Source organism: Sphaerodactylus townsendi, linkage group LG12 (genome assembly GCF_021028975.2).
Source record: "Sphaerodactylus townsendi isolate TG3544 linkage group LG12, MPM_Stown_v2.3, whole genome shotgun sequence".
NCBI classification, from domain to species: domain Eukaryota; kingdom Metazoa; phylum Chordata; class Lepidosauria; order Squamata; family Sphaerodactylidae; genus Sphaerodactylus; species Sphaerodactylus townsendi.
The window spans coordinates 18,350,439-18,377,654 of NC_059436.1; the positions used below are offsets into that span (position 1 = coordinate 18,350,439).

General features: G+C 45.9%; 1 protein-coding gene and 1 long non-coding RNA gene across 2 annotated transcripts; both read left to right on the forward strand.

The window, feature by feature from the left end:
- The first annotated feature begins 39 nt into the window (after window positions 1–39).
- On the forward strand, window positions 40–27,212 carry LOC125442028. Its single transcript, XM_048513123.1, has 16 exons — window positions 40–65; window positions 1,711–1,922; window positions 4,688–4,820; window positions 6,173–6,252; window positions 8,048–8,208; window positions 9,558–9,668; window positions 10,540–10,705; window positions 11,214–11,380; window positions 11,653–11,731; window positions 12,816–12,974; window positions 13,831–14,163; window positions 18,405–18,523; window positions 21,277–21,392; window positions 23,168–23,306; window positions 23,803–23,940; window positions 25,266–27,212. The coding sequence occupies exons 1-16, from the start codon at window positions 40–42 to the stop codon at window positions 25,470–25,472; spliced, it is 2,346 nt and encodes a 781-aa protein (XP_048369080.1). The 3' UTR covers window positions 25,473–27,212.
- On the forward strand, window positions 8,137–11,327 carry LOC125442078. The gene is made up of 3 exons (XR_007245937.1): window positions 8,137–8,208; window positions 10,540–10,705; window positions 11,214–11,327. It is a non-coding gene; the product is annotated as an uncharacterized LOC125442078 (long non-coding RNA).
- Window positions 27,213–27,216: the final 4 nt, after the last annotated feature.

Consider the following 27,216-nt stretch of genomic DNA (forward strand, 5'->3'; position numbering starts at 1 on the left):
AGGGCCGTGAGTTTGACACCTGTGCCCTACAGAATAACAATGAGGATCCAGAGCATTGTGTCCTGGTTGGGGTTTTCTTAGTTCCCCAAATGAGATCCTGCTTCCAAGTACGGACACTTTGAAAATGCATGCTCATTTGCAATATTCCCTGTAATCTGCCTGGGTGCCATACACTCAAATGTGGGTACCACACAGATAAGGGGCTCCCTGCAGGGGGATCTCTCTCAGGCACCTCCATTCCACAACAGTGTTATCAAAGTTCCACGCAGCACCTGGGAATAATTGGAGGGACTATTGCTCATAGGACTTTCTCCCCAGATGTTGGTTCCAAATTACCTGTTCTTCCTTCCAGAGTGGATGCCTTAAGAACCCTTAATTGTACTTATTTTTATTTTCAACAGCGCTGCACCTGAATGTGCGTGCATTAATAGGAGACCTCAAAATAAACCATGACGTGATTGTTCCCTTATTTATATTCAAGATTCTTTTTGTGTGATGTTTTGCCAATGCAAATGAGCACACAACAGTAAAACCACACACAAAAGCAATCTTGATGCAATCATGTGTACAGTCACCTAAAGGCTGCTTTTTTGCAATATGTTACCAGTGTACCGGTGATATAGCTCAGTGGGAGATGCACAGGGACATAAGGAACAGAAAGGAACTGTAATCGGCCCTGCCTGGAATTTTAATTATTTATTGCTACATTCATACCCCACCCTTCTAATTCCACAGGACTCAGAGTGCCTTACAAAAGCAGACATAGAGGACAAAACAAATACAAATGCAACACTGTATGAAAAACCCTAGCATCAGCTAAGCCTTAAATAAAATCTATATATAAATAAAAAATCACCAGCTATACTTTAAAAGCTTCACATAGAGCAAAAAGAAATCAGAGCTGTGGTAAAAAATGGTAAACCAAAATCATAGCACTAAAATTGAGTTCACCCCCACCCCATCCAAGGATCTGTGAAAAAGAGCCATTGCCACCAAACTTCCTGGGGGGGTGGCAGCTTTGGAAACTGGAGGTGGCAACAGAACAAGACTCCCTTTTCATAGACAACCAACCTCCTCAGTTCACTCAAAGCAGCAGGCAAAGATCCACCAGCCCACTGGAATACACAGGTTGGTTTGGATGGGCAAAGGCCCTGTGGGATTGATTTTAGAAATTCTCCCAAGTGTCTTCCTTGCAACTGGAGCATAGCCAATTCCCTGTTTTACATCTATCCTGCCATCCTTTGTTAGTTTCACCACGTCTTACCTCTTCCTGTCTCACCACTTGAGAAGTGGATAAGACTTCCCTCAGTGCGAGATGTGAATCATCAACAGGAATACTTTAGGAATTACAAATCAAATCAAAAGTCATCATTAGGCACTCACTTCAGGGATAAGAGTTTCCCCCCCTTCTTCATCAGAGAGCCCCTTGTCTGAAATACAAGAAAGTATGGAACAATGATAATTGTAAAAGGCCCGAGGCATGATCAAGAACCGGTTCAAGACAAAGGCATAGCCTTTGAATAAGAATGGGACTGGCACAAAGAATCTGATGAAAGAAACTTTGACTCTCAAAGCTTATATCCTGGAAATCTTGTTCATCTTTAAAGTGCTACTGTACTTGCTACAAGGATGTTGCTTTCATCTTAATGAGCTTAAAGGCCCTTTACATACTGGTAGGCAGAAAAACAAAGCTGTTCTTTCTCTGCTCAGGTTTGCCCATGTTTTCCTGGAGCCAGGGACATACGTCTTCAGGGATAACGTCGTTGAGGAGCGGATCTTGATTGTGGTTGTGAACAACAAAGGAATGGGCTGTGATCCTCTCATGGCTCCCTTCCAGCCTTCCTCCCCATACCAGCTGTCCCGGCATGGGGTCCTCAAACACCAGGTGTTGAACGTGGCCCCAGATTGGGCCGCTGTTGCAGGTATTGTTACAACAGCGCTTCCGCACACTGGGTTTTTCTGCAATTTTTTTCTTCAGTTATGTGCCTGTACTGCATTGGGGTTGGGGTTTTTAACAGTACATGTTTACAGTACAGTACATGTTTGCTCCCTCCAGTGGTTGCTTCAATCTTTCCTAGTTGTTTCTCTGTGGGGGGGTTTTACGAGCATTTTAAAGTAGCAGAAGCCGGGCTTCATGGGTTTGTAAGCCCCTTTGAGCCTCCTTACAAGAGAGAAAGGTGGGTATAAATCCAAACTCTTCTTCACCTTCTTCATCTTCCGTTTCTTCTTTTTCTTCTTCTTCTCTGCCCTCCCCCTGGGATGCTGTATTGTAAAGGTGAATTTTATGTGATTTTAATGTATTTATTATTATTTTTTATGTTGTATGATTCTCTGAGCCCACATGGGGAAGGGCATCTTATAAATTCAATAAATAAATAAATAAAATCCAGCTGGTTGTCCCAGTCAACTGGAAGAAGAAGGCAGAGCCTCTGCCCGTCTCTTCCCGGAGTAATCCCACACTCATAACATGCAAACAATTCCCAGCTGTGCTGCAATAGATGGGAATTAACAACCAAGGTGTGGCCCTATGTTACCTCACATCACCTTGCTTGAAGAATGCAGTAATAGACCGCGTTGCTTTCTTGGCGTGAGAACAGAAAGCACCATAGCTTCCCAAGTATGTCAAAATAGAAACACCATAAAAATTCCTGGAGGTTTTACCCTGGGCAGCAAAACAAAGATAATGCAATGCGTCTGGAAGAGACTGATTCCAGACACATTCATGCTCTCTGGGGCCAATTATGTCATTGTACAGCTCATATTACTTTTTGAGTTCTGGGTGGGAGTGAAATATCTCAATGAATAAATAAATGTGAAGTATTTTATTAAATAAATAAAAGTGCCAGCCAGAGACATGGGCAAACTGTTAGGAGCAGAAACTACCAGACCATGGCCACACAGCCTGGAAAATCCACAACAGCCAGTTGATTCTGGCCGTGAAAGCCTTCAACAATACAAATAAATAAATAAACAAATGAAATGCTACTGCTAATGCCCCTGCAAATGCATTTCACCTGGGCACACATCCAAATGCACCTCAGCCCACCCACACTCACACACCCGTGAGGTGGACAGAACATATACTCCACCACATAATCGCTGCACACTGTGCCATGGAGAGAAACCCATCCTACTGTGACATGCCTTCGAAGATGCCTGTGAAATATTAAGGAGCAAAAACTACCAGACCATGGCCACAAAGTCCTGAAAACTCACACCCAGAAAATGTAAACTTGTTCGCACTTCTTCATGTGCCAGTCACCTGTACAGAAATGCGAGGATCGTTTTCAGTGACTCCTTCATTTTTGCCGTGCAGTTCTGTTTACGTGGAAAGAATGGGCTTAGTACAGGGGACCCCAGCCGGTTTGAGCCAGTGGACACCTGTGGAAGTCCCAGAGCAGTGGAGACAAATGCAAAATGTTTGCTGCAGGAAGTTGGACCAGCCACAAAATACCAGGAAGTGAAGTTATGCTTATTGTCGCTTTTCTGCATCTCAGGCAGAAGCCTTGCTCAACAGGATGCTTTTAATCACATATTGTTAAAAAGAGGCCCTTGCCACACAACACAAATAAAATGTCATGAGGTCAGGAAATAAAACGTTTCCTGCAGGATTGCCACACAGTTTTTGCAGAAAGCATTTGGCAAAAGTTTTATTTTTCCTCCAAACGTGTTATTTCGAAAACCCTAAGCTAGGGACTTTTCCCCTGAAGCTGTTTTTACAATGTTTTCTGTTTGCTGTGTGGAGAGCAGGCAAGGTTTTATTTTTCCTGCCTGACTGTTAAAGCTCTCACTTTTGTTTTTCCTGCTGCTCACGCCCACCATTTGCTGTTGCTGCAGTTTGAGTCTCGGTGCAACCCGCCATTTTGGTTTTCCCCATGGACGTTTCCTCTTCCGGCATCATAGATTCACACCATTCAGTGATTGAAGCGTACAAATGAATTCAGTTTTGCCTGCTGATTACGACAACGTGTCGTCTTCCCTTTTTTAGAATTGGGAGCTGTGGAAACATTTTATGCTAGGAAGTGGAGAGGAAATTGGGAACTCCAGGGACATTTATTATTATTATTATTATTATTATTATTATTATTATTATTATTATTATTATTATTATTGTTGTTGTTGTTGTTGTTGTTGTTGTTGTTGTTGTTGTTGTTGTTGTTGTTGTTGTTATTGTTTATTAAATTTAGTATACCGCCCTATCCCCAAAGGGCTCAGGGCAGAGTACAAATAAGAAGAAGAAGAGGAAGAGTTTGGATTTTTACCCCACCCTTCCATTCCTCTCAACAGACATCAGGTGAGGAAGGTGGGGCTGAGAGAGTTCAGAGAGAACTGTGATTTGCCCAAGGTCATCCAGCAGGCTTCATGTGGAGGAGTAGGGAAAGAAACCTGGCTCTCCAGATTAGAATCCACCTGCTCTTAACCACTACACCACGCTGGCTAAGAGATAAAGAGGAAATTGGACAGAGTTGAACTCCGAACATGTATTTATGGGGTGCTGTCTGTGCTTGGGGTGCACTGTGGGGGGAGAGCTGAGACCTTACCTCACCTACTCCAAACTTTTCTGCAAACTTTCATGGATACACTGATCAGGAAACATGATTGCTCACTTCCCCCCCCCCCCTCCTTCAATCACAGCTGTGCTATCCTGCCTTTCCAGCTGTGCTCTTTGTCCTGGGATTCCTCACAGTGGTGCTGACGGTTCTTGCCATCGCCCTGAAGCGCCCCAGCTCTGCCCCGAACCCCATGAAGTGTTGGAAGCCACGCTGGAGGAGCCTGGGGGAACCACATGTCCCTCCGGAATATGTGCTCATTAAAGAGAGGTGAGTGGCAAAGCCAAGGCCAGCAGCAGGCAGCAACCGTATACTGAGTGCCGTGGTGCGTTTTCCAGACTCTCTGCTCGGTAGGGTTGTCACCTCCAGATTTTGAACATGGGTTTGGCACTGAGGTTACATCTCACAAGGAGACATGACCATCAGTTTCTTTCTGTTGTCCCTCTTCACACCAGCCGACTGCGTAGCTGTTCATCCCCATGAACTCCACGAGCCCAGGAAAGATCTTTCTGGGGGTTGGAAGAATTTGCAGGACAGTGGGGGAACACAGGAAGACTTCCATACTGGGTGGTGGGATATACACCCGTAATAGTAGTAACTAGCGGGCCCTGGCCACGCTTTGCTGTGGCTTAGCGTGGAGAAATGGGAAAGGAACAGTAGCAGCAAATCAATTACAGAGGCCAGCAGTACGTGCTCATGCAAACACGCAGCCTGATACTGTGCGATGTCATTGATGTGTGTGCCCGCATTCCTTGGGGGGGGCGGGGAATAATGCATGCCTGGTTTTCTTAACTGTAACCGCAGTATTCAGGAAATCTAGGGTGCCTGGCCACTCCCTCCCGTCCATTGCATGTTGCCCCTCACTCTCTTCCCTCCCTCCCTTCTCTTCCCTTGCATGCCACCCCTCCCCCTCCCTCCCTTCCCTTTCCCTCTGCTAGGGTGGGTGGGTCTTATCAAGATGCTGGGCCCCCGCCTCCCCTCCCTTGCATGTCACCCCTCACTCTCTCCCCTCTCTCACTTCTCTTCCCTTGCATGCCTCCCCCTCTGTCCCTTTCCTCTTCCTCCTTCTCTTCCCTTGCATGCCTCCCCCTCCGTCCCTTCCCTCTCCCTCTCCCTCGTGTGTATGTGTGTGTATGTGTCTCACTTCCAGTGGAGTTACTGCCTATGTACTGTTATCACTGCTCATATCTGGCCATCTGAGTGAACATTCTAAGCAGCACGAACATTCTAAGGGTGACAGTTACACACAGGCAGCTGCATGTCCTTCACCAGGGAGCGCCAGGAAAAAGGTGGTTTACCTGGGCCAGGTGTGACATTTCAGGAATGTGAACATCTAAAAACACTCTCGCCTGGCTGACTATAGTGGCTGGGAATTTTCAGAGGAATTGGCCCAGCAGTTACTGAGGTATACTGTCATCAACAAAAACACTGTTAGCTTTATATATATATAGATAAATCAAGTACAACACCTTTTGTAACCCAAGAAACTGAATCTGTGTAGCAGCATAACCAGAGGGTTAAAAGTAATGCCCACAGAGGATACAAATTCTCTGGGGTCAAGCAGAGGTTCATTAAAGAAACAGGTCTCTGCAGAATGTGTGTTTTCTGTCTGGTTTCTGCAGCCTCCAGTTCTATGAAATGCTTGGGCCCCGAGGATCTGGCGAAGAACCCGACATTGGAGAAAGAGGGTTTTGTGGATTCGGTAAGGCCCTTTAAAAGAGGGCTTGTAAATGAATGGGTTGATCTTGGGTTTTGACTCCCAGCCATTGGCAACACACACCCCAAAAATGGCCAATGAGGTTTTTATTTTCCTGTCTCCCAATTCCAGCATGAACAGTTTTTCATCTCCCAGCAAGAAAGTTCCGGCTCCAAAGCTCAGTTTCCAAAATCAAGACATGGCAAACAATGCAGATCGTAATATTAGATAAGATACCATCTGGCAAAACGCACCTGGGGGACTGCCAAACCTATCCAAAAGTGGCAGGGGGGACTGCAATGGTTAACTTGCTGGTGCCAATCCAATTTAAATTGTGCATGGACTATTGCTTTGTTTACTGATTTATTTACAAAATCGATATCCCACCTGTCTGCCCAATCAGTCACCCAGGTGGCAGAATTTGTAGTTAATTATACATCCTGATCTTTGGTTTGGTGTAAGTTATTGGACAGAAGAGTTTTATAAATGAGTGGGAAGAGAGTGGCTCTGGACTTTCACTAAACGCCAGCAACCAGCTGTTTCTCTAATGCCTGATGGTCTGCAGGGGTAGGGAACCTGCGGCTCTCCAGATGTTAAGGAACTACAATTCCCATCAGCCCCTACCAGCATGGCCAATTGGCCATGCTGACAGAGGCTGATGGGAATTGTAGTTCCTGAACATCTGGAGAGCCGCAGGTTCCCTACCCCTAAGGAATGGGAAATCCTCACAGACAGGCTGGGTGCACTGATGGTGTTGAAGGAAGAAGGAAAGCCCAGCAGATGGGGCTGTTTACTGTCTTGGGGAACGGTTGCACTGAAAACACATTACAGAGCAGAACACGAAGACTTTCCTTAGCGTTGGACTGTCCTCATTTTACTAAATCCAATGCCTGTTCACACTTTAAGGAAGGGGTGCCAAACAGGCAGCCCAGGGGCTGGATCTAGCCCCTTGAGAGGGATTCTCAGGTCCCAGCTATAGGCTTGTTAGTCCAGGCGCCAAGACAGCAGCCCCCCCCCATGCTGACCACCTTCCCCAGGCCACCCCCACCCCCTTGGTGCCAATCTTGGCTGGCAAGCCTGCTGTGGGCTCACCAGCTGAGACATACACACAGAGAGAGAGAGAGCTGAGCTGAGCTGAGCTCGGCTGGGAAGTCTGCTGTGAGGTCACCAGCTGAGGCAGCCACCCCTGTTCCCAGTATCGACCAACTCCCCAATTCTGTTCTGGCCTGGCAAGCCCACGGTGTGCTTGCCAGCTGAGGTAGCTACGTGCCCAGTCAAAGTAGCCACACCACGCCTCATGCAGGCTCACCAGCTGAGGGAGTGTTGGCATAAATTGAATAGATTAGCAGAGTAACATAAAAGAGACCAATACACAGTTGCTGTTTGCATAAATGAACTTTACTATTAGGGAGGGCTACATGGAAAGACAATAAGAACATCTTTCTGTGCTAGTACTAAGTTACATACCTCATGGTTTCATTTGGTGATGGCAACTTGTGGTGACTGCTCTGACAAAGAAACAGGCTTTACTTTAAAACTTTCTGTCTACGTGATTAGATGCATGTTAGCAGTGCCGGACAAACTGACCAATAGCTTAATTAATAGACTGCCCATAAAACCGTGACCTCAGTAACTACTTTACATACACACTGTCTGAGCTGTGTGCAGCCATCTCTTCCAGTGCAAACCACCTTCCCAGTGCCATCCTGGGCTGGCAATCCCACTGCAAAAAGAGAGTTTGCCACTAAGTCCACTTGGTTTTATGGGGAGAAATGATGAAAAGGAATGGTATGCATTTCAGGAGACCGGCGTGCAATAAAAGACCTGGAAGATTTCAGCGTCCGCACTTTGTACGACAAACTGGAAGACCAGAACCTGCACCTCGTGTCTCAGCTGGCAAAACACCGGACCGACGTCACCATCTTTTACCAAGGGGTCCACCAGAAGATCCAGAGTCTGGTGGTCAGTACAGAAAGGGAGGAAGGTGGCTCCCTCCTGCATGCTATGGGAATATCTTAGAAGCAGAAAGATCATTGAACAGCCTTGGTCATGCATGGGTGGAGCTGTGGCTCAGTCAATGGGCATCTGCTTTGCATGCGGAAGGTGCCAGGTTCAATTCCTAGCACCTCCACTATAAAGGATTAGGTTGTGCGAAAGACTCCTAGTTGAGACCTTGGACAGGTGCTGCCAGTTTGAGTAGATCAGGGGTAGGGAACCTGCGGCTCTCCAGATGTTCAGGAACTACAATTCCCATCAGCCTCTGTCAGCATGGCCAATTGGTGGTGGCAAACCTTTGGCACTCCACTCCAATTGGCCATGCTGGCAGGGGCTGATGGGAATTGTAGTCCATAACATCTGGAGTGCCAAAGGTTCGCCACCACTGAGATAGACTGACTTAATTGAAGTGACTCAGTAGAAGGGGGGGGGGGGTAAGCCCTGCATTCAGCTAAATGAAGGAAAAGCAAAAACCAAACAAAACAATAGTGCTTGAGGGAAAATATTTAGCAGTGTAAATATTTATTGCCTATAAATTGCCAAATATTTTCCCTCAAGCACCATATTTTATTTATGTTTTTGTTTTGTTTTTCCTTTTGACTCAGTAGAAGGCAGCCTTGTGTGTTGTCGTGTGCGTTCATCTCTGTCGAACTAAGTGCTGCAGTGGGGCAATTTCAGTTGTGATTTACCCAAAATGTAAAATGCTTCCATTTCAGCTGTGATTTACCCAAGTTAAATGCTTCTGCTCAGCCCTGGATTAACCATTAGGCAAACGAAGCACACGCTTGGGGCCTCAAGTAAAGAGGACCCCACGCAGTTTTTTTTTCCCCGTGCTGGATTTACAATGCACTGTGGGGCAATGTTGAAGTGTTGCAGCTGAACCGGGGCTGAACCAAGGCCCATAAAAAGGGAACCCTACAATAAATGCAAAAGAAAATAATTGTGGCGCTTCCCCTCCCCGCGCAGGGCTCTCTGGCTGTGGTTCCTTCCCTCCCTCCCTTTCCTGGGGTTTTTCCTCCCCAGAGGTGTCTTTTTCCAATTGGCCCAAGGGGCCAAGAAATAGTTTAGCCCACAGGGCGCCTGATGTTGGAGGCAGCCCGTCCCCGGTTTCCCAGCCTTCCCTTCCCAACCCTCTGCATGCCAGCCAAGGTCCTGCTGCAGTTGCCTCACTGTCAGCTGGACCCTGCCCACCAAGCTACGGCACGCCCGGCCCAGTTGCCTCACTGGGCTCCAGCTAGTTCCCCGGCCTGAGCTGCTTTTAGCCTGCCCACCCGGCCCAGCCCTCTCACACCCTTGCTTCTCTCACTGCCACCAAGAATCACCCTCCCGTCACCCTGCTGCAGCAGCAGCTCCAGCGACCGGCCGGCGCGGTTTCCTCCTGCGCGCCTGAACGCCCCAGTCCGGGCGCGGGGGTGGCCGGAGTCCCGGTCGCTGGAGCTCCGTTTGCGCCCGGACAATAATATTAATATAATTATAGTATTGAAAAGGTTAATATTTTAATTTATTCATTAGATTACACACACACACACACACGGTTTACTATTATTTTTATTTTGAATTGCATATACAGTACCATCGCTTTTTCAGTGCTTAGGGCCTCTAAAAGTTTTAATCCGGCCCTGCTTCTGCTCACCTGTAGCACTGATCTGTAGGAACACAACACTGGTTGCCTACTCAAGTGTAGGGGAAAAAATCTCAATGTCAAATCCATTCAAACAATATGCATGTGTGTAAACTGCGGTCAAGTCGTAGCTGAGTTATGGTGGCCAAAGCCAAGAGGGATTCCAGGCCTGCGGTAAGCAGTAGTTTGTCCTTGCCTGCCTCTGTAGAGTCCTCATTGGTGGTCTCCCTTCCAAGTATTGGCCCCGCTTAGCTTCAATGATCTGATGAGACTGGGGTATCTTTTCTGGCCACCCTCCTATGTTCTGGCCATAACAATGACCCTATTTTGTAATGGGAATGTCCTTCCAGGTGTGAATACCTAATTCCAATTGGGGAATGCATATATTTGCTGCTCTGGTGATTATAGAGGTAAATAAATACCTGGATCCCTTGTTTGGTGCCCCCCCAAGACTCAGGCAAGATATGAGACTCATTCTCAGCAGCTGCACAAACTCCTGGCCCCAGACTGATCTTTCCTGATCTTTGCCACATGCCAACCCAACCTGGCAAAGTCACAGTAGTTCCTGAAGTCCCAAACCTCCTCTGTAATCTGTGTGATAATTTGCCAAGTCGGAGAGGTGGCCTGAGTAACCAAGGCAGACACAGCACATTCTGAGAATCAATCTCTGCGTCTAGGACCTGGTGCAGTCGTTGGATGTGGGGCAACTGAAGGGCCTAGAAGGGGCAAAACTCTTCATGGAGAAAACAGCTCAGGTCAGCATCAGCCCAGCCAAGGAGATCCAGCAGGATGAGAACCCCCCTGCCAAAGTTCCTGGAATCTTGCAAACAATGGGCTACTCCGGTAAGTGATCATCAAAACGAGGTGAACAGAATTCCTCTTGACCGCTTTCCAATTTTTAAAAAACATTTATGTTTGCTCCAAAGAAGTTCATTCTGTTGAAAATCTATTCAGATGGATGGATGGATGGATGGATGGATGGATGGATGGATGGATGGATGGATGGATGGATGGATGGATGGATGGATGGATGGATGGATGGATGGATGGATGGATGGATGGATGGATGGATGGATGGATGGATGGATGGATGGATGGATGGATGGATGGATGGATGGATGGATGGATGGATGGATGGATGGATGGATGGATGGATGGATGGATGGATGGATGGATGGATGGATGGATGGATGGATGGATGGATGGATGGATGGATGGATGGATAACCCCAATGTAGCTGCATATACTAGTAGATGTCAACAGTGGGTATGATCATCTACCTACAGACATTTGGACAAAGTGGCCACACTTGCTTCTCACCAGGCAGGAATCTGCTTCTGAATTACCTTAGGTGCTGAGTGGCAGGAGGCAACAGAGCTGATGAAAGTCCTGGGAATGCTGCTGCGCAAACTCCATGGTGGGAAAACTGTGAAACAAGAAACTGCGCCAGGACGTGATGGGGCTGTGGGCTTTGGTCTGGCTATGCATGAGCAAGCTGTACTACAGCAGAGATACCAAGTAAGCACAAAGGCATTGTGCAAAGCTGTCTTATACTGAGTAAACACATGGGTCCTTCTAGTAGAGCGTTGTCTGCTCTGACTGCTGGTAGCTCTCCATGGTCTCAGGCACAGCAAAAACTTCTAAAATCTGCTTCCTGAGATCCTGTAAGTGGAGATGCTGGAAACAGGGACTGCGATGCATGTAGAGCTGAAGCGCTGCCAAGATTTGGGGCAATGCTGTCTTCTTTGTTCCACTCTGGGTCTATGATTCTTCAATGTGATTCTCCACAGGACACTGGCTTGCTGCAACAGCATGTGCTGTCCAGTGGAAAAGGGGCCTCCATTAGTTCCCATGGCTTTGATGACAAAGGTAAAGAGATGGCTTTGTATCTGGTAATAGAGCCAAGCTTTACTCCATCCCTGAGCCCCAGCACCTCCACTGAGAATAGATTTTTAAGCACATAGAGTGTCCATTCTTTTCAGGTTTGATTCTCAGTTATGCACACATTTTGCACTCTTTGGCAGTCACCTTGCCCACAGATCAAAGAATCCATGCTGTTTCAGAAACCTTTTCAAGTGCAACTTTTTCTCCCCCCTCTCGGGGAAAGCGAAGGAGTGGCACAGCAGATCTTCCCATGGTTCAGGCCACTTTTTTCAAAATGATTAGAAGGGCTTGTGAAATTTACATTAAATTAGAATCATATAATTATAAAGTTGGAAGAGACCAGAAGGGCCATCAAGTCCAACCCCCTGCCATGCAGGAACATTCAATCAAAGCACTCCCAACAGCTGGCCGGCCCTCCAGCCTCTCTTCACCACACTCTGAAGCCGTGCATTCCACTGTCGAACAGCCCTTACTGTCAAGAAGTTCTTCCTAATGTTTAGGTGGAATCTCTTTTCCTGCTCTTTGAATCCATTACTCCTTGACCTAATCTCTGGAGCAGCAGAAAACAAGCTTGCTCCATCTTCACAGTATTTTAACATGGCTATCATGTCACCCCTTAACCTTCTCTTGTACAGACTAAATATACCCAGCTTCCTAAGCCGTCCTGATAGGGCATGGATTCCAGACTTTATACCATTCTGGTCACCCTCCTCTGGACCAGTTACAGCTTATTAATATCCTTCTTGAATTGTGGTGTCCACAATTGGACACAGCATTCCAGGTGAGGTCTGACCAATGTAAATATGGTCTAGCAAAGTAATGCTAGACCAAAAATGGCACCTTCCCCTAAAAAGAAAAAAGGCAGCAGGCAAACTCCCCAAATGGACATTGCACGTAAAGGACAAGGAAGCAGCAGGCGAGCAAAATAGTGTATCGGATCAGTTAGAGACACTTTGCAGGAGGAGAATCCCTGTGTAAACAAAAAAAAAAGGGAAAACCCACTGTGAGGCAAACAACTGCGGGGTAAGTTGTGCATGCATGACTGACCGAAGTCTGTATTCCTGATCAGGGCTGGATCCACAGATTCAAAAGAACATTGTGGGGGCATGTCTGACTGAGCTGGAAGTGGAAGCTCTGATAGCAACTTCTCCCCTTGCCAGGACCTTGTGTGAAATCAAGCAGGCTTTGGAGGCCTCTCGGCAGCCCACTCACTCTCCACCTTCTCCAGGTAATGCCACTGAGCTTTTTTTTTTTTTTTGCATTTTTCAGCATTGCTAACTACTCTCACACACAAGCCTTTATTGGCATTATACATTAAAATAACTACTCACTTAATTTGCCTTCCAAAACAGTGTTCTGTACTAAGATACAAACGTCCAATCCATCTTGTTTATTTTATATTTATTATATTATATTTATATAATACCCCATATGCCCCTATATTTATTATATTATATTTATATAATACCCCATATGCCCCTACTCTGCGATCAGCAGAGGCCAATTTGCTGGTGGTTCCTGGCCCCTCGATGATGCGGCTGGCCTCCACACGGGCCAGGACCTTTACGGCCCTGGCCCCAGCCTGGTGGAACACTCTTCCTCCAACTGTCCGGGCCCTGCGGGATCTTGGTGAATTCCACAGGGCCTGTAAGACTGAGTTGTTCCGCCAGGCCTTTGGAGTGTCCAGTCGCTGAGTGGCGCCCCCTTCCCCTCCCCCTCTCCTTCCTCCCCTGCTTTTTTGCACATACCATCTGATGCACTTTACCACCTTATTATCCTCCCAGAGAGGAGCCTGGCCCCTCCCTTTTTTTTTTACTGGGGTGATCTTAACTGAATTGGATTATAGGGCACCTTCTGGTGATATCAACCGCTGTTTTAAGTAGTTTTTAATGGATTTTAGTATTATATTGTTATCAATTTAATTAATTGTATATGTGAATGTTGTACACCGCCCAGAGCCCCTAGGGGATAGGGCGGTTTATAAATTGAAACAATAAATAAATAAATAAATAAATAAATAAATAAATAAATAAAATATTTATTATATTTATCTTACCATCCACTGCTTTGTTTTGCCTTTTCAGGAGCCATGTTGGACGATAGTGGCTTCTCAGTACCTCAGATCAATACTGTGATCCCCACCAACCTGGCCAGCTTGTCCCCGCGCCATTTTGTTGTTTACCGTTTTGGCTGCACCGTGACCCACCTCCTGGGGAAAGCATTCTCCTACCCAGCACTGGTACTTCTGTTGGCTCAGGCAGTCCCCAAGCGGGGCCCAGTCCAGGAAGACACCCCATTTGCCAGAGATTCCTACTATGATGCCAACAACAGGTTCCTGTACATCCTGGCGTCTCACCTGGAGAATGTCGGGGGATTCATAGCAATCCTGTTGAATGCCGTGGCAAAGATCAAAGCAGGTACCATTGAGGAGGTGGACAGTTGGGGCAACTTTATACTGATTTAGTCCATTAGGGTCCATCCAGCCCACTCTTGAGGCCACCAACTCACAGGAGGTCTCACATTTGGTATCTGAAGGATAAAACCACACAGTACACAAATGCATGGCTGCCAGTGAAAAGGGCACCCCTGAATCAATTTCACGAATTTCTCTTTATAGCATCTTGTTCCATTCACCTTGTTTCCTAACACCTTATTAATATGCACTTCTTCTCCATTTCCTTCTTCCCCACATTATTGGCTTGTGCAAGTCAGGAGACAATAATATCAGGACAAGAGATTCCAAAGGGAACTGATATTTTAAGCTTAGTATCTTCCACTAAAAGGATCTGGCAGTAGATGATGGGAAAGACCCCCATCTGGGACCCTGGGGAGTCCCTGCCAGTATGAGTAGACAATACATTCCTTGATAGACCAAGGGTCTATCAAGGAACTGGTCCAGAGGAGGGCAGGTGGCATAGCGCCAATGGGGCGAGGTGAGGCGCTATGCCCCGAGTGTGTGCCTGTGCAGGGGCTTGGCCAGGTCATGGCAGGGGCATTCTGAGGGCGTTCTGGGACAGGAGCAGTCAGGAGGGCAGCCAAAATGATAAAAGGTCTGGAATCCATGCCCTACAAGGAGAGACTCAGGGAGCTGGGTATGTTTACTTTGGTGAAGAGAATTTTAAGAGGTGACATGATAGCCATGTTTAGATATTTGAAGGGATGTCATGTTGGTGGGGGAGCAAGCTTGTTTTCTGCTGCTCCAGAGACTAGGACCAGGAATAACACGTTCAAGGTGAAGGAAAAGAGATTCCATCTAAACATCAGGAAGAACTTAGTGACAGTAAGGGCTGTTTCACAGTGGAATGCACTACCTCGGTGGAGTCTCCTTCTTGGGAGGTTCTTAAAGAGAGGCTGGATGGTCACCTATCAAGAGTGCTTTGATTTATTCTTTCCTGCATGGCAGGGGATTGGACTTTGATGGCCCTTGGGGTCTCTTCCTGCTCTATGATCCTATGATTCTATAGACCAAGGGTCTGATTCTTTATAAGGGAGCTTCTTGTGTTGCTTCGTATTTCCTCCTCCCCCATCTCAATTGTTTAACTGGAAATAAATCTGGTAGTTGTTGTGTTCCAAACTTGCACTGTATCACTCAGACTGGGCAAGCTCCACTCATGAGTCCCATAATTCTGTCCCATCAGATGTTCCTTTCTGTTGGATTCTGATAATCAGCTCTGAATTTCTGCAGATGTTGGGTGAAAGTGCACAAATGTGGTTCTGACTACACATAAGGATAACTGTATTTTCTTTGGGGTGCTGTGTGGTTTCTGGGCTGTATGGCCGAGTTCTAGCAGCATTCTCTCCTGACGTTTCGCCTGCATCTGTGGCTGGCATCTTCAGAAGATCTTCTGCCAGTCCTGACCATGATGGAGCAAGATCCTCTGAAGATGCCAGCCACAGGTGCAGGTGAAACGTCAGGAGAGAATGCTGCTAGAACACGGCCATACAACCCGGAAACCACACAGCACCCCAGTGATTCCAGCCATGAAAGCCTTCGACAATGTATTTTCTTTGTTGGTAATTTTCCATTGCATGGCAAGAGAGTGATCATTTCTACTCTATGAAGGCATGTTTTGAAGTACAAAAGAGGTAAGGAAAGGTGTGCGAGTCCTCAAGAGATGGCACATAAAGGTAAAAAGAAATGAACAGAGCTTGAACAACAAGTCTGGAAATTTCTATGATTATTTTGCATGTCTCTTACATTATAGGGATAGAAAATTGAGTTTAAATACCTTTTCTGTTTCCCTTTGTGCAGATGTCGTTAGTCAGTTGTTGCTCAGCTATACATCCTTATCTTTCCCTGGTTGCTTATTTAACAAAAGGTTTATTTTCTTTTGTCTGAAAAGGGTGTTACTTATTAAGGAGACAGAAACAGAAGATCTGGGAAGCAGATTGCAAAATAATGCACCTCTAACTATTGGTCTAGAGGTGGCACCAAAGAGTAATTCTACAATGTGTTGGAGGAGGTGGAAATAAAACTAGAAAGTGGAGCTCCTCACTGAGGTCCATCGGCTTGAGACCTGGACTGGCTGAGTAAATTGCACATCCCTCAAGGTTGAAACTGACGCCTGCGGGGTCTATTTTATTTCAAGCCACCCACACTCTGGTTTTCCCTTTTCTTAAGGGGGATTTGAATCCATGCAATGAATACTGTGACCTGCCAAATGTCGTGATGATGAAATCCAGGCAGTTTCCAAGATAAAATAGGTTGCCGCACCCTGTGATAATCAGATTGCTGCTGTAATTAGGAGCAGGAAATTTTCCCCCTCTTTTGCATCATTTTCTTGGCACACACTTTTTTGTTTTTGTATTAGTTTCCATTCTTTATTTCTCCAATTGTCACCAGAAACAAAGGAAGTAGGCCTGGGGTAGGGTTTGATTCCCCACTCATCCCTATGAGTCACTGTTTCTTATCTGGTGAACTGGATTTGTTTCTTCACTCCTACACATGAAGCCTGCCAGGTGACCTTGGCTAGTCACAGTTCCTCAGAACTCTTTCAGTCTTACCTACCTCACCAGGTGTCTGTTGTGGATAGAGGAAGGGGAAGGAGTTTGTAAGGCACTTTGAGACTCCTTATAGGAGAGAAAGGTGGGGTATAAATCCAAACTCTTCTTCTTCTGCAATGAGGATTTCCTTGTTTTTTGGTGTGTGTCTGTGTGTGTGTGTGAGAGAGAGAGAGAGAGAGTGTGAATGTGCGTGCTTTTTTGGAGTTCAAAAATATTTTACTGGGAGGCCAACCAGTAGGAGTGGAAATTTCTCAGTGCAAAGAAATGGAATGATCCAGCTGAAACCCACCTTTCTTTTCAGGGACAAATTCATGTGACTTGCTATTTTCAGCTTGTGAAATTTCTGGAAATTTGGGGCTGGTATCTGGGGAAGGCGGGATTTGGGTTAGGGGGGACCTCAGTGTGGTATAAAGCCATGTGGCCCAGGCATTTTCTCCAATGTATGGATCTCTGCTGTCTGTATTTCTTTATTTGGTAAAAAAAAATTAAAAGAGATTTTCTAAAGAACTGTTGTGTTCAAAGGACACCACCTAATAGTGCAGAAAGGTCTTAGAATTGGCAAGCAGATGTGGCTTTTCTGTAGTTGGCCATTTGGATTCCTTCTCGTCTCTTCCAATCCCTCTTCTCCTCTTTTGTTGCCTTGGAGACATGTATTTATTATTGATTTAATGGGTCTTGTAGGCCGGACTTCCCGTCACAGGGTGAGGGAGGCTTCCGACATTGTAAGAACAGCCAATTTAATTTAAAACAACATTTAATATTTAAAGCTAATCATAACATTTGAAGGCAGTACTTATGAAATACACTACTAAAATACGAACACTGCTGAAAGGAAGAGGGTGAAAAATAAAAATAGAAGACGGAAGAGGGGGAGGCTGAAATGGAAAAACTGTAGCTGCCTCAACCATATGCCTGGTGGAATACCTCTGTCTTTCAGGCCCTGTAGAACTGAACCATGGCCCGTAACGCCTGCATCTCACTTGACAGAGCGTTTCACTAGGTTGTGGTAAGCTAGGTATCTTTCGGGCCAGGGACCATCAGTAGGTTGTCATACTCTGAGCGAAGCTATATTCGAGATGGTCCAAAAACCCATCCCTAAGTTTTAGCTACTTGCAACTCTTCAAAACTGAACTCTGTCCATCCTCAGTGGTGCCAGAAAAGAGGAGAATTGATGAAGTATGACAGTCTCAAAAGCTGGCAGGTCTGAGACAACCAGGTAAATGTCAGGGAAATGAGAACTGATATGAAACTTTCACAGTTGAGGATTCACTTTGATAGCTGAGGACTTTGATAGGTCCTCCGGTCCCTGTCCATCCCCATATCTGCAGGAATTTCCCAGCCTGGATCTTCAAACCCTACCCCCAGTGATGGGATTCAGCAGGTTCGTGCCACTTTGGCGGAACCGGTTGTTAAAATGGTGCTTGTAAACAACCAGTTGTTACATTATTTGAATCCCACCACTGCCTACCCCCCATCCCTGCCGGTGGCCAGGGGGATCTGGTAACCCCACTACGGTTCCAGGCTCCAGCGAAAATCTCCAGGTATTTCCAATCCAGAGTTGGCAATCCTAAATGAGTAAGGAGGTTGGAAGCTGCAGGATTACAATAATTCTCATGAACTGGGCCTGTCTTGTATCTTTCTTTCCCCTTCCCAGGTCCCAAGGAAGTGATGCCTGCTAACAGAGGCTTTTGGAAGGAGCTCAACACAGCCATCGCAGCTCTTGCCAATGCTTTCTTCCAGTGCTCTTGGGGAGCAGCAGAGACAGCAGAGAAGGTAAACGTGTGTTGCAGGACTTCTGCCTAACAGTGTGACTCTGCCAATGCACCTGTACAATCCAGCAGTCTGGCTCAGCCAGTGGCCCTCTCACCTGGCTGGTGTAGTGCAGTGATTAAGAGCAGGTGGGCTCTAATCTGGAGAGCTGGGTTTGATACCCCACTCCTCCACATGAAGCCTGCTGGATGCCCTTGAGCCTGCCACAGTTCTTCAGAACTCTCCCAGACCTACCAACCTCAAAAGGTCTCTGTTATGGGGAGAGGAAGGAGTTTGTAGGCTGCTTTGAGACTCCTTAAAGGTAGAGAAAAGTGGGTTATAAATCAAAACTTCTTATTGTTGATGTTGATTAGATTTTTATTTTGTTCCTCCTGACACAGCAGGCTCAGAGCGGCTTCCAACTTCATGTCAATGAAACCATACAGAATTCACTATGCCTTGAAAACCCCAGTGGAAGGTGGAACTGTTAAAAACTTAAAACATCTTCCCAATCCCCAGACCACACAATCAAACCAAAGAACAGAAGAGGAGGGGAAGGAAGACCAATCAAGATAGATCAGTTCCTGTTGCTGCCCTCCACTATAGGCCTGGCAGAACAGCTCTATCTTACCTGCCCTATGATTGTGAGATTCAGCTTCATATATAACAGGTTTACATGAAATTAGTATGACCACAGTCAGATCGGGGGAGCTAAGAAGAAGAAGAAGAGTTTGGATTTATACCCCACCTTTCTCTCCTGTAAGGAAAATCAAGGTGGCCCACAAGCTCCTTTCCCTTTCTTTCCCCACAACGGACACCTTGTGAGGTAGGTGGGGTTGAGAGAGTTCTGAAGAACTGCGACTAGCCCAAGATCACCCAGCAGGAATGTAGGAGTGCAGAAAAACAGTTGGTTCACCAGATAAGCCTCTGCCACTCAGGTGGAGGAGTTGGGAATCAAACCTGTTTCTCCAGATTAGAATCCACCTGCTCCTAACCACTAAACCATGCTGGTTCTCCACCAAGGCTGGTCCTGGTTAAAATTTGGATAGGAGACCGACAAGGGCTTCCACGCAGAGGCAGGCAATGGCAAACTGCCTGTGAACATCTTTCCTTGAAAACTATGCAGGGTCATAATAAGTTGGCTGTCATCCAATGGCAAAAAGAAAAAAAATGGCCATAGTGTTCCCAGATTCCTTAAGGCTTAGAGCCCTATAGTGTTTGTGATTTCCAAGACATACTTGCCAATTTCCAGCAGATATTTAAAATAGGATGGATAGGCAAATCACCATATAAGTACCTCTGACGCTGCAAGTTATAGCTGAGTTTCACGCAGTTCTCCTGGGTTCCTGCAACCTTGCCAATGCTTGCCATAGTGTGCAAGGTGTCAGGCGCCATTATATAATGGAAGGTGAGGCAGCATTCCTCAGTCTTGGCAGTCATAGGTGAGGATGCCATTCCAAAATCCAATCCAGAGCTGAGATGCACTTCTAGAGCAACTGGGAAACTAGTCCAATTAGGGGTGGGAAGTGCCATTAAATTGCAACTGGCTTATGGTGACCGTGGAAAGTTGTCATAGCAAGATAATAACGGAAATGGTTTGTCATTGCCTGCTTCTGTTGTGACCCTGAGCTTCCTTGGTGGTCTCCTCTCCAAATACTGACCAGGGCTGACCTTGCTTAGCTTCCAAGATCTGATGAGATGAAGCTAGCCTGGCAAAGCCAGTTGCTCTAGATCTGTGGTGGCAAACCTTTGGCATTCCAGATGTTATGGACTACAATTCCCATCAGCCCCTGCCAGCATGGACAATTGTACTACAATTCCCATCAGCCCCTGCCAGCATGGCCAATCCTAGCATGGCAGGGGCTGATGGGAATTGTCGTCCATAACATCAGGAGTGCCAAAGGTTCGCCACCACTGCTCTAGATTCATTCTAGAGCAGATTTGGGTGGGTCTGCCCATCACTACCAGCAAACACATGTGGCCAATGGAAAATTAGTATGTGGATTCACTCGACTAGAGTGGCCGTCCACAAAACCCTTTTGGGAAGATCTTTTGTGCATTCATTCACAACAGGAGCTGGGCTTTGCTCATATGTGATTATTATCTGCTTGCCTCTAAATCACAAGGGAAATCACAAGCCACACCTTGGCTTCCTCCTGTGCCCAGAAGCCAAGAGAAACTATCCAAAGAAAGGGAGTATATAAAGAATGAGGCTCCACCTACATGTTGCAAAGGCCACGTGCGTGCTTGGGAACAAGGCCAAGAACTTTGTATCACACATGCAATGGGCATTTTGTGTCTCCCAAGTGGACAGTACTGTTTTCTGCTTGTGACCACAACAGACAGAGAGAAGCCGTTGCAGCCATTCCATCCTGCTGTTTCTACATCTTCAAACTGCTTTGGGGAACTGCTGTTGGCTTTATTGTAAAAATCATGTCACTTATATGGCTACCCATAAGTTTCACAACAGAGCCTGTAGCAGCTACATGGAATGGTAGGAAAATGAAAAAAAAAAAGCAATATGGGGAAGGTACAGCTTCTTCTCCCTTCATGCTTTGGTCAAAAACAGAAAGAGCCCATGTAGAAGAGGAGGAGTTTTGATTTATATCCTGCCTTTCTCTCCTGTAAGGTGTCTCAAAGCGACTTACAAACTCCTTTCCTTCCTCTCCCCACAACCTTATGGGGTAGGTAGGGCTGACTTCTTGGGGCCTTACTTCTGTGAGGTAATTTACTAACTGTGAGGTAGGTGGGGCCTTACTTCTTACTCCTTCTTTCAGAGCCCTGTGACAAATTACTCGCCCATGTGCTTAGCCACTCGCTCCATTTTTGAAGAATTGCTGAACATCCCAATGTGGCCTGATTCTCACTTCCTTGAAGACTGCCCACACAAAAGGTACCGATCGTTTGTTTGTTGAGGCACCCAACCCTGGGACAGACAAATAATCCTCTGTCTGAGAGTATGGCTCCATAGGTGACGTTAGTGCATGCATTTCAGCAGCAGAGTTTCTTTTTGTTTGCATAACTGAAATAATTGCCTGCCTTATATAACTTCCCCAGTTCTTTATTCTCTCATCCGTGTAGGTAAGCAACACGGCCCTGTGAGTGAAACACGATCTTTCTCATCATGTGAAAGCACTGGATGCATGATATTAGTGCACGCATCGGAGGAACACAGCCATTTTTCATGGCAGGCAAAATAACAATGGCCTGTTCTGTACAAATGGGAACCCGCGTTGCCTGTGTTGCCGTTTGTGTGGCAGGTACGGGGGCCATTCGGGATCACTAGGATCCCAGCGTTAGGATGCAGCTTAGTTCACACAGGAAATGCTGGGTTTCCCTGTGAACTGTGCATCCAAGAATCCCTTCCTACCCAAGGGGCCCCCCACATGAGAATCCCCCACACACACTTATCAGCACAACATGGTGGCCTCCTAGAGAATCCACTCTAATGGCAATTGCCTGGAGAATTCACCATCATGGTGGATGGGAAAGGGGGAAATAGAACGCTTCCCACTTGCTGTAGCTTGCACAGGCAAGTAGGAAGCATCTGAAATCCAGGTTAAAGGGGAAAAGTCGCTGATTTGGTTCAGCCAAATATAACGGGTTAGAAGCATTTGGGGGGCAGGTTCTGTGAGAACTTCTCCCCCATAATGCTTTTTTCACACCCCTGAACCTGACATATTTGGCCTGTGTGGAATTACCCAATGCTTAGTGTTTATACATCGCTTTCAACTTACAAAGGGCTTCACAGACATTATCTTGTTATCCTCATAACACTCCTGTAAGACAGGCCAGTATAATTATCCCTATCCTGTAGATTGGTAGACTGTGGCTGTGATGGGATGACTTGACAAAGGTGCCTTAAAACTCTTGTGTCAGAAGCAAGATTTGAACCAGGAACCTCCTGAATCACAGCTCAGCCTCTTAGCTGCATATGGTACGCCAGCATGCACAGCTTCCTATTCAGAACTAAATTTACAATGCAAAGGTTCCTAGAATCAGGAATTTAGGCAAGGAGGAAATATATATCAGTGGTCACTAACTGCAGCCAGCCATAGGGCTAGGCCCATGTCCCCGCCCCCCATGCATTTTCCAATAGTGCTGATCATTATGAACCCCATTAGGAGATGTTTGTCTCTTTCAAATTGACACCCTCAGGAATTATCTAATTATGCTGAGAAACCCAGTAGGAAAATAATGCAGTGTAAAATTAGTGCAATATTCCCCTGAGACGGGATGGAACTAATAGATAACTTCAAACATGTTTCCTGGAAAGGCAGACTAGATGATGGATGGATGGATGGATGGATGGATGGATGGATGGATGGATGGATGGATGGATGGATGGATGGATGGATGGATGGATGGATGGATGGATGGATGGATGGATGGATGGATGGAGGGATGGAGGGATGGAGGGATGGAGGGATGGAGGGATGGAGGGATAGATAAAGGGAGGGATAGATAGAGGGAGGGAGGGAAGGAGGGAGGGAGGGAAGGAGGGAGGGAGGGAGGGAAGGAGGGAGGGAGGGAGGCTTTGAAATTAGACTATTTCCTCCTTTTCCCACTTCCTTCATCAACTTAGTGTAATGGGTGGCCAGTTGGTGTTGGTCCTCTTAACATGTCTGGGTGGCCCAAGTGGGAAATCATCCTTTCCATGTTCCTCAGGGTGCAGCATTACAAAGCTTTCCAGTTGCAAGCAGAGATTCGGGATATAATGGAGAGTTCAGAGCAAAAGAGAGAGGAGGGGGAGGAGAAGGATGGCGATGAGAGTCCGAAACAAGAAGGAGATTCCTCTGGCTGTGAGGTATGTAATTGGGTGACTTGAGCTTGCAGTTCCAACAGTGTCTCTCCAGTGACTTTCTTCTGCTATCTTTATAGAGGACTGGGTGAACAAAAGAGATTATGTCCTCCACTTTCAGCTGCAGGCACCAGTAAGCAGGTTTCAGGCTGGGAGGCAACCAGAAGTTGCTGGCAGGCAGGATGGGAGATTGCCTGCCCCCAAACTCTACTATCTAAGGCAGCCACATCATACTGTCTCACTATAGAGTTGGTCCTGTATGAAGAATGGGGGAAATGCCATTCTAGTGTGAGCCCCTGCATAAAGCAGCCAGTTGCACTAGAGAGAAAAAGCTCTTGTGTTTTTAATAATTTTGCAGAAGATAAAATTTCAGCACCTGAAGCTCTTTCAATATGGCATCAGCTGTCCTTGCTGAAATCATGTCTTCTGCATCAAGTCACAGGAGGCTTTTATTCCATCTCTAGCCCACTCTGTCACCCTCCTAACACTTTGTCTTCTCCAGGCCAAGATTGCTGAGCTGGAGCAGATGCTGGACACCTTAAATGAGGACTTCTTTCAGCTCACGGTGCAGGCCTTGATCACCCAGAAAGAGGAGGAACTTTTGAAGCTAGAGATCCAAGCACGCGAGGAGCCAGACGCAGTACGGGCATTGCTTTGTTTCATTGCCTCCCGCCACTTGCCAGGACTTTGTTTTGTACCATCACAGCACTCCTAACACATGGCATGCAAGTCCTTAGCCCTTTCATAATTTATCTTCAAAGCAACATGACATTGTGTTTCAAACATGAAAGAGAGAGAGAGAGAGAGACTCAGTTCCTCCTTCAGCCTAGTTCAGGCAGCATGAGAACTTTGTGCTTGTGTTCCAGTGGTCAGAGTAATGAACACTGTAAAGTGAAGGTGTGTTGGCTTCTGCTGAGTCAGGCTATGGTTCCATCTCTGAACTCTCCAGTTTGACTGGCAGCAGCTCTCCAAGGTCTCTAGGCAAGGGTTTTTCTCAGCCCTCTTCCACACATGCAGAGTAATGCACTTTCAGTCCATTTTCACATTTGTTTGCAAGTGGATTTTGCTATTCCGCACAGTAAAATCCAGCTGCAAAGTGCATTGAAAGTGGATTGAAAGTGCATTATTCTGCATGTACGGAAGGGGCCCAGACTTGCTAGCCTGGATCCTTGCAATCAAGGACTGAGCCTGAGACTCTCTAATGTGTAAAACATGCACTCTGCCATCAAGCAACATCTTCTCACCAAATACTCTGGGGTAGGTGAGGGACAAATGCTCAAGAGGAGAAGCGATTAGTTCACAGTTCTGTGGTCAATATATATCACATTTTTCTGACCAAATATGCACATTTCCACTTCATGCTTTAGCAGATGCCCTGTATACATGCTTGCAGATAGATGGTCTTTCATTCACATAATGCTCATTTATCACCCTGCCTTCATATTATTCCCTGGAACTGCACACTTGAGACCAATGCAGACATCTAAAGCGAAAGAAAGAGCAAGCCGGACACAAAATGTGGGACATATGACTTGCCTTATGCTGAGTCAGACCACTACTCCATCTCTCTTGGTATTGCCTACTCTGACTGGCAACAGCTCTCCAGGTTCTCAGATCGAGAAAGGTCTTTCCCAATACCTGATAGCCTTTAACTGGCAGTGCTAGAGATTACACCTGATACCTTTGGCATGCAAACCTTTTTCCTTCCAGCAACTGATAGTTACTGTAAGTGAAAATGTTGGGGGTTTGAAACGGGAACATTATTTGGGTAAAGGATATCCTTTACCACTGGGCCATGGACTTTTAAGGTGGGATTAAATCTGAGTCATTGCCAAATAGCCATGAGAATCCAGATCTTTCAGTAGCTACTACCCTTTAACCAGGAACACTATTTCCTTAATGCCACCAGACTGAGTTGTTTCCTTCTGTCTCTCTTTCCCCACTCACCCTCGATCTGCATCACAGTCTTCATCTGACCTTCTTGGGGAGAAGACGGAGGACTTCTCTGAGCAACTTGAATCCTGGACTGCTGTGAGAGATCAAGCTCTGTTGCTGGAAATAGAGAGGAGTTTCATTGTACAGCGGATCAAAAACATTGAATCAAAGCTCTCTAGTCTTCTGATGATCCGAAATGGCTCCAAGACAGACCAACCTGAACTGTGCACCAGATAAAAGGGCTCAGTTGACTGCAGTATGATCTTGCTAAAGAAATGAGTACTTCATTTGAAATGTCTACTTTACTCTCTCTCAAGTAAATATGTTAGCATGGTCAGGTGAGATGCAGCAGTTGAGAAAATTTTAAACTTCTGCATTAAGATATAATCCCAAATGAATGTGAGAATTATCATTCATTTTTGTGTGCTGCCTTTGTCAAAACTATTATTTTGTGCATTATTGAACATGGTACTTTGATACAAGACCATTTATAATTCATTGAATGACTGTCATCAAACGTTCAAGTGGAGGGAGCAGGGCTAGGTAGGCAACAGTGAGGCAGAGCATTCTACAATAAAGGTCCATCATGTTGAGGTCTGTGATGGCGGAATATACAATCTACTAACACCTTTTTCTGAGAAAGAGTATAGATTCCTTTAGGGCATTTACATGTACATACATAGCAGCACACAAATATCACTTTATTGAAAACCAATGGTCATCACAGAGTGCCATAATCCCCTTTTACAGAGATAAGTGGGGACCAGATATTCCAACATCAGCTGATCAGTATCCAAATTTCATTTGAGGGTACTCCACCATTAAAAGTATATTAAGTTTCTCCATGACCAATCTTGTTGGAGATGTTTATAACGAATGTTACAAGCTCCCCTGGAAGGGACACGAACCCACAATCCCTGGCCTAGAAAGCCAATACCTTATCCATTAGGCAATTTCCAAGCCACACATATGGCTTTTGCTATCAACCCCTATGATACCTTTTGTCTGGACTACCTAACAACAGTCAGACTGCATAGTCCTGTTTTGCAGTGATTTTGCTCCTACCTTCAAGATAGGATCTAGAAGGAGATGGTTACTGTACCAATAGCCCTTGCTCTACAGTGAGTCTCCATTTTGTCTACAAAAAGCCACCAAGAGAGGTCAGCCAGAAGTTTGAGGTGCAATGTCTCCAGTATGCAGGTGGTACACCATTCTACATTACTCTAACTGATCCTATAAAGATAGTGGAGGTCCTGAAACTGTGTCTGGGGGTAATGATGGGCAGGATAAGTGTGAACAAACTGAAGATTAACACTGACAAAGTGGAGGTATTATTGGTTGCTTAGTTACTTGGAGCTAGCTGAACCCTGTTTACCCTGCTACATCTTATTTTGGCTTGTGGTTGGTTTTCACACCTATTGTGCTAGATGTATTGGAGCCAAGATACCTCAAGGGTTTCTAGCATAAACCAGTCCACACACTGTTGCCAATATCCAGGGTGGAGCTTTGAAAACACCTGGAATTACAATGGCTTTCCAGATTACGGAGATCAATTCGTCTGGAGAAATTGACTGCTTTTGACGGTGGACTCTATGGTGTTATGCTCTGCTGAGGCCCCTCCCTGAATCCCTACCCTGTCCAGGCTGCACCTCAAAATCCCATCTGCAGCTGGCAATCCTATGAGATCATCTCTAATGTTTGCTTCGCTATCCCACTGCATTCAGAGATTCTATGGCAAATATGTGTTTTGGTGGAAGCACCGAAAATGATGGAATTTGTCCCCTTGTGGAACTCATCTGGCTTTATTATTATTATTAATAAACTTCTGTAAATTATTTTGATGCAGTTAGTTCAGCATTGATTGGTTTTATCCCATTTTTAACTTTCTAATGTTTCCAGAATGTTGGATGTCAGGTCTTTTAGGCTTCAATTGATGATTCTTTGTAAGCAGCTTTTGTGGAAGAATAAAAACAGGGTATAA

Coding starts and splice junctions, on each gene's coding strand:
- LOC125442028 (XM_048513123.1), top strand. CDS start 40: ATGAGGATCCAGAGCATTGTGTCCTG. Junction 1,923..4,687: donor AGATTGGGCCGCTGTTGCAG/GTATTGTTACAA, acceptor GATTCCTCACAG/TGGTGCTGACGGTTCTTGCC. Junction 23,307..23,802: donor GAGATTCCTCTGGCTGTGAG/GTATGTAATTGG, acceptor TGTCTTCTCCAG/GCCAAGATTGCTGAGCTGGA.